Source organism: Cyprinus carpio, chromosome A18 (genome assembly GCF_018340385.1).
Source record: "Cyprinus carpio isolate SPL01 chromosome A18, ASM1834038v1, whole genome shotgun sequence".
Classification (NCBI taxonomy): domain Eukaryota; kingdom Metazoa; phylum Chordata; class Actinopteri; order Cypriniformes; family Cyprinidae; genus Cyprinus; species Cyprinus carpio.
In genome coordinates this window covers 9,396,921-9,409,322 of record NC_056589.1, presented here as the reverse complement: position 1 = coordinate 9,409,322, position 12,402 = coordinate 9,396,921, and the positions used below count along the sequence as shown (strand labels likewise).

The 12,402-nt window shown below is 36.7% G+C and overlaps 1 protein-coding gene across 1 annotated transcript in view; it reads right to left on the bottom strand.

Annotated features, from left to right (window-relative positions):
- Nucleotides 1-10,190, bottom strand: part of LOC109112385 (UPF0606 protein KIAA1549L-like) — a 115,235-nt gene extending 105,045 nt beyond the window's left edge. Inside the window, exon 1 of the mRNA XM_042774718.1 lies at nucleotides 9,640-10,190. Coding sequence (XP_042630652.1) covers nucleotides 9,640-9,820 — 181 coding nt within the window. The 5' untranslated portion in view covers nucleotides 9,821-10,190. The remainder of the gene's footprint in view (nucleotides 1-9,639) is intronic.
- Between the last annotated feature and the right edge of the window lie 2,212 nt (nucleotides 10,191-12,402).

Sequence of the window (12,402 nt, the reverse complement as noted above, 5' to 3'; positions counted from 1 at the left end):
ATTAATTTCTTTATGTACAAACTTAAAACAATCTTAAACTATTGGCTGTATTACGCATCAAACACAAGACAACTTTAAGCAAATAGTGTATAATTAATATCTAAATGAATTCTAATTCTATTTTATGCATTCAAAATAAAACGTACTTCAAATAAGAAGCCTTGGACAAACTATGGAAATATTTTTTCCAAAAAAAGCGTTTTCCGTCAAAAAGCACCTGATGGAGTTTGAACTTCACATTAAACTGCTTCTTTTTCACACAAACGCCGACACAGACGTGCATGTTTGGCTAGAATCGCCCTGAACTCGTTCATGTTCGGATGTGGAGCTATGTGGTAAGTTACAAAAAATGCCGTGCACTCTGCCACGTGAATAGTTCGCACGCAATCAAAGCGAACATCCAGCAACACTGCGATGACCCAAGCGAAATTGTGGAAGCGTCGAGTATAAATCAGCCTTGACACAGAGAAAGGGACCAATGGCCGGCCAGCCGGGGTTTGTCTTTGGGAGAAAAATTAGCAGATTATTATTATTATTATTATTATTATTTTTATTGTCTAGACTAAATGTCATCAGTTTTTGTCAACTAAAACTAGACTAAAATGTCATCAGTTTTCATCGACTATAACTAGACTAGACTAAAACGAGTATGAACGTGACTAAAACTAGACTAAAATGTCATCAGTTTTTGTCGACTAAAACTAGACTAGACTAAAAAGAGTATGAACGTGACTAAAACTAATAAAAACTAAAATGACAGCTTTACACAAAGACTAGACTAAGACTAAAATTAAAACAGGCCGCCAAAAACAACACTACTGTTCTCCCTTGTCTGCAATTGTTCATGTTCGCCCTTTGCTACATGTGTTTTATTGTTTCCTTGGACATTATTAAAGACCTTAAGTTTGCATGTAAATCTGCGGCTCCTCGCTCCGTGCTCCTCACACCAGCATAACCCGTGACAATCATCTTTATTTACCAAGAAACCATGCCAGCATTGAGACCCTGGAGTTCAGTCTCTCCATAACACATCACACACACTCCAACTCCACAAACCCAAATCTCTATAACAGGAAAACAGTAGGTAAGCTGTAAGAAACTAAATTGTATAAATGGGTCCCATATCCTTGGGCCCCCCCCCACACACATACACACTAAGTCTTGGTGACTAGTTATCATTAAAGGAATCTGACATATGCATATTGGGGTCATTTAAAACAATGGAATGACTTGCTGACTCATAGCCTTATGCTTTACATAGTTCTTTACAAACCAGGGTCAAATAAATGATAACAGGGGTTTTAGGCAAAAATTATCCCCAAAATTCAAGACATGGGGCAGATATATATATGTATGTATGTATGTTTGTGTGTGTGTGTTACCCTGGACCACAAAACCATTTTTAAGTCGATCAAAAAAAAAAAAAAACCATTGTATGGGTCAAAATGATTAATTTTTCTTCTTTTTAAGATCAAGTTCCATGAAAATATTTTGTAAATTTCCTACCATAAATATATCAAAACCTAATTTTTGAACTTCATTTGGACAACTTTAAAGGTGATTTTCTCAATATTTTGATTGTTTTGCAACCTCAGATTACATAATCAAATATTTTCTATCCTAACAATCCATACATCAATGGAAAGCTTATTTATTCAGCTTTCAGATGATGCATAAATCTCAATTTCAAGAAATTGACCCTTATGACTGGTATTGTGGTCCAGGGTCACGTCACTGCAGAAGCATTGCACAACTTTATTTCTAAATTAATCTTGCTTTTTTAAACTAATTGGTTTAAAGAATAGTTCAGTTATTCACTCATAAATACAGTCAATTGCTCCATTCTTGAATGAATCAGACATTTTGAACAAATTCCTTAAATGATCACTTATCAAGACAGTGACTTGCTGCCACTTACTAGCGGTTTTAGTTTCTTTCTTCTTGATGATTATTTGTTGCTTTATTACAATTGTGAACAGGAATTAGAGTCTATTGAGAGATGCTTGCCCTAGGTTAAATACTTAAAGTTATAGTTCACCCAAAAATGAAAATTCTCTCCATCATTTATTTACCCTCAAGTCACTCCAATCCTGTATGTTTCTTTCTTCCGCTGAACACAAAAGAAGAAATTTTGAAGAATGTTGTTAACCAAACAGTTGACAGTACCCTTTAACTGCTATAGTAATTTTCCCCATACTATGGAAGTCAATGGCTACCGTCAGCTGTTTGGTTACCAACATTCTTCATCTTCTTTTGTGTTAAGCAGAAGAAATAAACTCATACAGGTTTGGAACAACTTGAGGATGAGTAAATGATGACAGACTTTTAATTTTTTTGTGAATTATCCTTTAAAGGTTAGGGGTTTGTTGATATTACTATCCTTAATATGCACAATAGTAATAGTGCATTACTCGAACTAGTATGAGGGATGGACAACTAGATCAGAAAGCAAAGTACAGATTAGTGGTGGAAACTCGCTCAACCTTGAATTTAGCAGAGAGACTCTCCCATGAAGGTACTGCACACCAGCAGAGTGGAATCTGTGCCACAGTACACTGACCTAAATAATATATATAAAAATAAAATAAAATCTATCAGAACTTCAGCCTACTTTGGTGCCTTGCTGAGTTAGAGTGAGAGAACGGGCCTGAAACAGTCAGATATCCTGTGAGAGTGTTGGATAGATGGGTTTTCTACCACTGAAGAGTTTAACAACTGCACTGAATCCCAACACATATCTGTTATTTCTGAATGAGACTTCAGGAGTGCTGGGTTGCTTTTCCCCATTTTGAAGGCAACCGGTTTTCTACTGACATTCTGTGTATTATTGTTAACTTCTGATGTTGTCATGGACTTGGAAATGTAATCTGGATTATGTAACTAAATACAATTACTCATAATTAGACTACATCGCATTTTGTTAAAGCAATCAGAGAGCAGTTGTTTGTTTGTGTTTGTATAGATTATATGATTACATATTGATTGCCTATAAGTACTATTACTGCTAAGTACTTACTAATTTTGTTACTTTAAAATAGCAGCCTGGTAAAAATAGTGGCATGGAGCAAGAATATTGTGTGTACTGATTGACCCTACTGTATATTCAGGCTATTTTTAATATCAGTCGTTACTGTGGCCATTGTTGGCCTGCTCTGTTTTCACGGAGTGTTGTGAAATATAGACTATTATCTATTAATATCAGAGACTCTTTGCTAGCACATGCAGCTCTGAAGGTATTTAGAGTACAGTGTGTGGCAGGAGAAGAGGGGAGAATGCCAGATTGTTCTAAAAGACTGAGAAACATTTTCATTTTGAATGCAGGTGTCTCTTACGTAATGCATGAACCTTTTCTAACCTCATATAGTTTAAAGTTCTGTACATATACAGTAGTACAATACATATACAATAGCATGGACATATTCACAGATCAGATATACTGAAAGAAACATTAATAACATTTTAATTTAAATGCACATGCATTGTTGTAATACATGAGAACAGCTGCAAACTAAATAAATAAATAATGATAACTGTAAATGTACAAACTTGGACATGGTTTCATGTTAATATGAATACAATTTGTTGGAGTGAATATAAATACACTTATATATAAACTATGGGTATTGTGTATATGAACTATGCATATATTATGTAAATGATCTTTGGGTAATGTAAATTTATTTTTAGTCACAATATCTCTGTTTGACTAATAGGCTAGTTGTTTATAGATTTGTCTTCTGGGTTCACACTAAAGTTAAGTTGTGTGCCATTTAGAACAAGTACTGGAAAACATTACATATTATGAAAGCATGTATTGGTTCATGTTTCAGTAACAGATATAATGCCATTGAATCATTGATTCTCTTTCCACCCTTCACTCTAATACATGCATCAGTTTGCATAGTGATAGAGGTTCCACAACCTGTCATAACAAAAACTGAGACTCTACTGGCTAATCCCTTTCAATAAAATAATGTGCGGTAGCAAAGCATGACACGCACAGAGACCATCTGCATCTCTCACACCCAAACACTAACACCTCCGCTGGATACCAGCACAGCTCCTCATTTCATGGATGAGAATTTCATAAGGACGGACAGAGATGGGCAACATTTCACCTAATCTCATGAAGCTTTTCTGCCTGCCCATGAACAGCAATTAAACTTGCATTTCTTCTAAAGACTTCACAAAGGACAAAAGGTAATTTCCAAAATGCTAAATTACTTCATTTGAGCAGTAGAAATAAAAGATACATGTGGAAATATATCCTACAGTTCTTTGAGAATAAAAGTGAGCATGCCAAACAGTCTGTAATCTCTTTAAATTGACACAGATAACCCCATTTCAGAGCAACATTCTCTGTATGAACATTCTGAGCAGACACTGGTGGTAATCCAATGAAAATCTGTAAGTATATGATAATAGAGGTTTTAAACATCAAATACCTCTCCAATGCTTTCAGCTTAGCTGTTCACATTGCTCTTTTTGTAATGTGAGTGACACAGCAAATACATAAATAAGTTTACGAAAAAAAAAAAAAAAAAACATTGATATCTTAGCGATATCTTAACATTCTTTGAAGTATATGTTTGAAGGTCATTTTCATGCCATTCAATTTCTGACATGCTCCATGAAGTTTGACAACAGGACATTCGCTTTAATGTATCCATTTTAAATAGCATAATAGAGTCTCTACGGCCTGCAGAAGGTTCCCGCTGTCAAGAACAAGTCTATGGTTTGTTTTGAATGCTATCCCGGATCTTGTTGTAGGATTATATGTTTGTTTGGAGCAACTGACTGCAGATTGTTTTGTTGACGTGACACAGTGTAATGGAAAGTTTGCAAGGAAAGTACTGTTAAATGAGGAAGAAGCCAACTGTACTGAATCTGATTTACAGGTGTAGAGTGAATCAACTCCAGGCTAAAAGTAGCCTAATGTTAGTATAATCTATTAAATGCACCCATCATAAACCCATTTTCTTAAGCAAGCATGCGATATAGGTGTCATGTCATAAAATATTTTGTTACTAATTATAATATTTTCATTTGGTTGTTCAAAGAGCAAATAAATTATATACAAAAAGTGAGCAAAAACACATACATTATCAAAGAACATTATCAATGGCTTTAGTCTAGTGTGAGTTTAAGCACTTTCAAAAAAACTACCGTTATAATCACTGAAGCACAATTTGGTGGTATTTTTGCCGTTAAATTCCAACTCATGGTTAGAGGAGGTCTAAGCCTTGTGCAGCCTTTCACATAGTCCGCTTTTGTCTGACAGCAGCCATCTACATCGCAAACTGCAAGTAAACAATGCTTTGTCTGTAATTTTTTTTTTTTAATGGATAATGTTTTGAAAACATTTACAGTATGTGCAATAGTGAAAGAATGCTGATCCTTTTGTCCTTTGCAATGATGCAATTATGGCTGATTATACACGGGGCAATGTTTAACAATTAAGAATGGAAAAAAAATCGGCCGTGGACCCTGTGTCTCATCTGGTTGCCCGTTGATGGCAACACTGCTCAAAAAGTTAACCCATGTATTATCAGCATAAAACCAAACAATTTCAGACAGAGGATCAGAATGAGGAATGAAAATAATAATATTTGCAAATGTATATGATGATTAATTATTAACTATTAATTAATTGTAAGTGAATTAATTATTATTACCACTTATTAGTTATTAAAATTGTACATCAAGGAACATATTGAAGTAATAATGGTGCAATGCTGGAATGGTTATCACCTGAAACTGATAATGTCAAGACGGTCAAACATCAGACAAACCTGTTGGACTCATATATCAGTCTATCACTAATTGTGTTTTACTAATCTTTTAATAATAGTGATTTAGATCTCTGCCCTATTCAGCCACAGCTTATTGCACCAGTCCCCAATAACAATAGTATATATTTTTCACTTCTGTCGATGTTCTGTGTTGATTATTCTGTCAATTTATATCCATTAAGTGAAAGTGCAAAGATTGAATTCTATGTGGGGCATTGTACATCAGAACTTTGGGGTTACACAAATGTCTTGGGAAAGATAAACATTCCTGAGCCATAGGACAGGTCATGACGTGTAACCTGATTTACCCCTGCAGTGTCACGAAGGACAGTGTGCTGTTTATAACCATCTGTGGAGAGGTTTGACAGTACAGAAGAAGACAGTGTCTTATAGGATGAACGTCAGTATAGAAATGTATATGTGTTGCTTTGATAGCAGTACTTCTAGGAAGTGCTGTCATTGAGCTCAAATGGCAAGGTCAGTCCCACTGGTTTCTTGTGCACTGAAGGCATTCTAATGCATTCTAAGTAACTTTGTATTGAATTTACTTACAAGTACATTTTATAAATTACAGAAAAAAAGGGCTAACTCAGTCAAATTTAACTGATGAAGTGTAGTGTAGTGTAATGTCAAAAGATTTGATTCAACCACTTGCAGCTTACATTTTAAATTTGGCAACCTGTCAATAACATTATCAAACACCATTGGTGCTTGTGTACTATAAAGATTCAATAAAGTTAATAAAAACTTTAAAAAACATAGATATTGGTTTAATCCCAAACACTGCCCTAATAGTAAAATACTTTTATTTTATAATCAAATCACGCATCAGTTCAGAGTTAGTTATACTGTACAGTAAAAGTGTTATGTAAAGGATAATGACTGGTTCAGAAGAGTCATTTGGAATTGCTCTACACTTCCAAAAGTAACAGAATGCATAGTTGATATAAAAAACTGCATGCCTAGTTATTTCCTACTGCTAAATTCTAAGTCTAACACTTGATGGGTGCTCTGTTAATTCCTCGTCATCAGTTAGGAACCTATAGATGTGCTAATTGATAGCAATCTTTCCTTTGAAAACCATGTTTCTAGCATTTGTAAATCTGGATTTTTCCATCTTAAAAATATATCTAAATTACAACCTATATTCTCAATGTCAAATGCAGAAACGTTAAATCATGCATTCATGACCTCAAGGTTAGATTATTGTAATGCTTTATTAGGTGGTTGCTCTGGGGGCTTAATCTAGATTTAAACTGACAGAGTGTGTCTGCCTCCCGAACAATGCTAGGTAGATTGTTCCAGAGTTTGGGCGCTAAATAGGAAAAGGATCTGCCGCCGGAAGTTAATTTTGATATTCTAGATATTATCAAATGGCAAATTATCAGAGTTTTGATTTCACAGCAGACGTGAAGGACTATAATGTGATATGAGCTCGCTCAAGTATTGAGTAGCTAAACCATTCAGGGCTTTATAAGTAATTAGATAGATTTTAAAATGTATTCGTTGTTCAATAAGGAGCCAGTGCAGATGTCAGAACCGGGCTAATATGGTCATACTTCCTGGTTCTAGTAAGAACTCTAGCTGCTGCATTTTGGACCAGCTTGAGATTGTTTATTAAAGACCCATCTCTTTAACCTGGCATACACATAACACACTGTCACATTTTTATTATTCAAATCAGTTAAAGGATTGTTAGGCTGCATAATACACAATGTTGTCACTACATTGTAAGAAGAATGGCATCTATGCTAATATTAATCTCTTTCATTCTTATTCCGAGGTCACCGTAGCCACCCAGATCCAGTACGTATCAGGATCAGATGGTGGATCAGCACCTAAAGACTGTCACCCGAGACCATGTCAACTAGAAGCATCCCAGAGACAGATCCTCTGTAAAGACTTTATCACCTTGACAACCATCACCATCACCAGACCACAGGAACCAGACAAGTCCTCTGCACCTGTGTTGGAGGCTGGAATTACCACACCATGCTGGTTTCGTCATGCCAGCGGAGAACTTGCCCCCCTGACTGAGCCTGGTTTCTCCCAATGTTTTTTCTCTATTTCTGTCACCGATGGAGTTTTGTACAACCCAAAGATCTAGATTAGCTGTTTAAATTTTATTTTATTAAAAACAATCTAGAAGAAGCATCAGCTCAATGAAGTAAGGATAAATCCATCCTTCCATTATTTCAATGTCACAACATATTTCTGAACTTTTATTAATTAATGATTAAAATCTTACAGTGATTGGCTAACATCTTATGTTGTGCATTTCTACCATCCAACCCTACTGGTGGCTGATGAAATATTTTAAGAATTATATATTGAATAAGCATTGGTTAACCATTCAGACCAGACATCTATTTTACTAGAGAACTTTTTGATTATTGTGATGTTTTTTTTTATTTTGTGTGGATTACCTTTTCACTGCAGAAAATTTTTTTTTATTTTTTTTTTGGACTCACAAAATCAACTCACCCATCAACTGAAGAAAAACCAAATTACTACAAATCAAATTAAATCTAAACTTCACCAAATCACACTTAATAATACCTTGATGGTATATTAAATCATAATAGTGCAAAAGAAAACTAAAAAAGGTGAAAACACAAAAGTAAACACACCACCAAATTATGACCCAAAAATAAACCTGTAACAACCAACTCCGAACTCTCCAACGTGCTATAAATGTTTGGGAGAAATACTAAAACAGGTCAAACACTGATCTATCTCGCTCACAGCACAGTGACCCAGTTAGAGCAAATCTTCACTTCTCAACTGGACACACACACACATTTTTTAATACTGAACTAAATACATTTTTCAACCTTTCTGCATTTTAATTTCAACATATTTATTAATAATATAATAATATAGTTATTAAATAATATATTTATTAATCTGTTCAACATTGTAGAGATCATCAAGTTTGTGATTCACTGGAGATGTTTAGTCCACATTCATTCACAATGTAGAACACCAGGATCTCTGCAGATGCTTTTCCAGTATTTCCAGCACCAGCAAACCCCAGTCAGCATTTAAAATCAGACCATGCTGCTGTGGACAGTTTTAATGCTCCTTTGCACCGGTTGATTTATGACGCCTACTGTACAATATGATCTCAACAAATGATTAGTCCCTAGATTAAGGAAAACAATGTTACTTATTTCATGCAACTAACTGATGCATGTGATGATATGCAGCTTTATGTCAGGAAACAGATGTGGTTTAAGCGTGTTGGGTGTTTTATTAAGACAATAGAGTGCTGCAATCTCGTGTAGAGCTGCAGTATCCATCAGCGCGCGCCTACACACTTCACTGCGTTACTGCTAGACACTCACGTGCGCTTCATCACATTACATCACACACACAGTTCACAAAAAGTCATGGCAAAGTATAGTCATTTTGCATGTTTGACACAGGCAATGCATAAGCGCATACAAAAATATACGAATATAGGCCTGGGGGTTATTTGAAAATATTGAGGCAGATATTGTAACCCAAATACGGGTTCAACAAATGAGAAGCAAATAAATAAATAAATAACAAAATAAAAAAAAGAGATAAAAACAGCTGAAAGTAAGACCTGCCTACATTTAAAAACAAAATGTTGAAGCTCTTATTGTGTAAAAGTTTCATTTTATGTGTTTTTGGATGTATGGAAATCACACATGTGCCATGCCATCAGCAAAGGTGCAAGCTCAAGGGTTTTTTTCTTTCTTTCTTTTTTTCAACAAAATCGTTTCACTCATTTATGTCGATGCTTGAACTGAATCTCACAGACTCATGTGAGAAAACAGTGTTTTAAGATGCCAGCTATATAGATGAGATGCCGCCTTACCGTCGGAAGCCTGCGCGCTGTGTAATAAAAGTAGGAATATTGCTAAAGATGAGAGTTTAGTGCTTCGCATCCCTCCAGACGCATGTGTGCTCGAGCATCTTCTCCTCCTCTCTCCGGAGCGCAGGATGCTGTGGCTTAATCTGTGCAAATCTCTCCAGATTCCCTCTACACGACCAGCCATTTGTGTTCGCAGAGGAGGTGGCCCGGTGTCGGTACTGGACCATACATCTGCTCAAATCCGTGAGTCAGTGGGACGTGCGGTGGTCACGCCGCTCCAAGTGTCAGAGGAGAGCTGCAATCGTGAAAATGCCCATAGTCCACCATCACTGCGACACAGGGGAAGCCAGAGGGAGCTGCATGTTTGAATGGTTTATCTATGGCTTACACTCCTTCTTACCGCCCATATTGTAATCGGATGTTGGAAGGAATACATGCAATTCTTTGTCTGTTGTTCAGTGAAGCTGTTTTATGAAAAAGTGCTCGCATGCAGGGAAGCGGGAGCTGTAGTTTTGTGCCATGTGCGTGCTCTAGTGGTCAATATAGAATATTACTATTAGTCTGATTTACAATCCACCAGTTTCTAATAAAAACATATTCTGCAAACACTTTGTTTCAGTTTTGGATGCTGACTGCACTTTTAGCTGTGTCTTAATAACAATTTAAATTGCTTTTAAAAGCGGTTATGGAATAACAAAAAATATTACACTTTCATTAAATTTTTTTTTATTAAGGAAATTCATTATCTGTTCTTCTTACAATAGAAGATATTATCTCTGACAACAAATGTGTTACGCAACAAAATAAGGGACCGAGTGGGTGCTGTTGTGAGCAGGTGTTTTGTAATAGCTGTTTTGTTTTAACACGGCTGAAACGTTGTATTGAATCAGTTACCATAATTTTAAATGTATTTTATAAAAATGTTCTTCTTTTATACACTACTGGCCACCTTGCCTTCTCACTGGCAGTGTTGCATCAGGTTGGTGTTGAGCTTCCGAGTCCAGCCCTGCCCTGAGCCACAGTCCCGAGGAAAGCCTTGTGCTTCAGCCTAACTTCTGTCTGTTGGACTGCCTCAGCAGCCTTCTATTTCATCCCTGTCCTTACGACGATGCATGCTCTAGACACTTTAGCATCCTTCGACCCTGAATACTGCAGGTGTTCTTGTGCCTGTGCAATGATGAATGCCTCCCTGATGGAATGGAATGGAGTTTCCATACAACCAAATACTGCTCAAGCTGCATGGCACGGCCAACCATCTGCATAGTAGCTGCTCACTTTAGCTCAAAGTCTTTCACTACAATCATAGGGAATTTGCAAGATGAGCAGGGGAAGAGGATCCTTGGGAAAATTCCGTGCTGGTAGATCCAGGCCTTAAATTTCCCAGGGAGACAAGACCACAGCACAGTTCAAAGCCACCTCACCAGATCATCTGTAGTGGCCTTGATGGAGTCTGTGCTTTTCAGGTTGCAGCTGAAGACCTTCCCAAGTCTCCTATTTTGTCTGTGAGAGACGAGATCAGGTCTTCTCTGAACCTGATGGAGGATTTTGGGGGTTTAAAACTCATATGCGCCCATGACATGAGATTATTTAACCCTTGGAGTATCTATCTTGCTCTGAGCACTGTGGTCCAAGGCGGCTCTTATAGGAGGCTGCCACACTCCAGACTTGCTGAGAGGGCCTCTGCACCAGCATGTTCATTGCAAACGAGAAGAGGGTCACCAAGATGGTGCACCCTAATTCCATTTTAATATATTTTAAAACTTAATTTATTCCTGTGATGATAAAGCTGAATTTTCAACAGCCATTATTCCAGTCTTCAGATCCTTCAGAAATCATTTTAAATGCTGATCTGGTACTCAGTTACTGTTTTACTGTATTTTTGATGGTCTGGTGAGCATGCGACTTTCCAAAAACATAAATAATAATAATATATATATATATATATATATATATATATATATTTACCTACATTTGTTAAACTCTTGTATAAAACTATTTCATAACTGTTACAATACAGTCGTGGCCAAAAGTTTTGAGAATTACATAAATATTGGAAATTGGAAAAGTTGCCGCTTAAGTTTTTATAATAGCAATTTGCATATACTCCAGAATGTTATGAAGAGTGATCAGATGAATTGCATAGTCCTTCTTTGCCATGAAAATGAACTTAATCCCAAAAAAACCTTTCCACTGCATTCATTGCTGTCATTAAAGGACCTGCTGAGATCATTTCAGTAATCATCTTGTTGACTCAGGTGAGAATGTTGACGAGCACAAGGCTGGAGATCATTATGTCAGGCTGATTGGGTTAGAATGGCAGACTTGACATGTTAAAAGGAGGGTGATGCTTGAAATCGTTGTTCTTCCATTGTTAACCATGGTGACCTGCAAAGAAACGTGTGCAGCTATCATTGCGTTGCATAAAAATGGCTTCAAAGGCAAGGATATTGTGGCTACTAAGATTGCACCTAAATCAACAATTTATAGGTTCATAAAGAACTTCAAGGAAAGAGGTTCAATTCTTGTAAAGAAGGCTTCAGGGCGTCCAAGAAAGTCCAGCAAGCGCCAGGATCGTCTCCTAAAGAGGATTCAGCTGCGGGATCGGAGTGCCACCAGTGCAGAGCTTGCTCAGGAATGGCAAGCAGGCAGGTGTGAGCACATCTGCACGCACAGTGAGGCGAAGACTTTTGGAAGATGGCCTGGTGTCAAGAAGGGCAGCAAAGAAGCCACTTCTCTCCAAAAAAAACATCAGGGACAGATTGATCT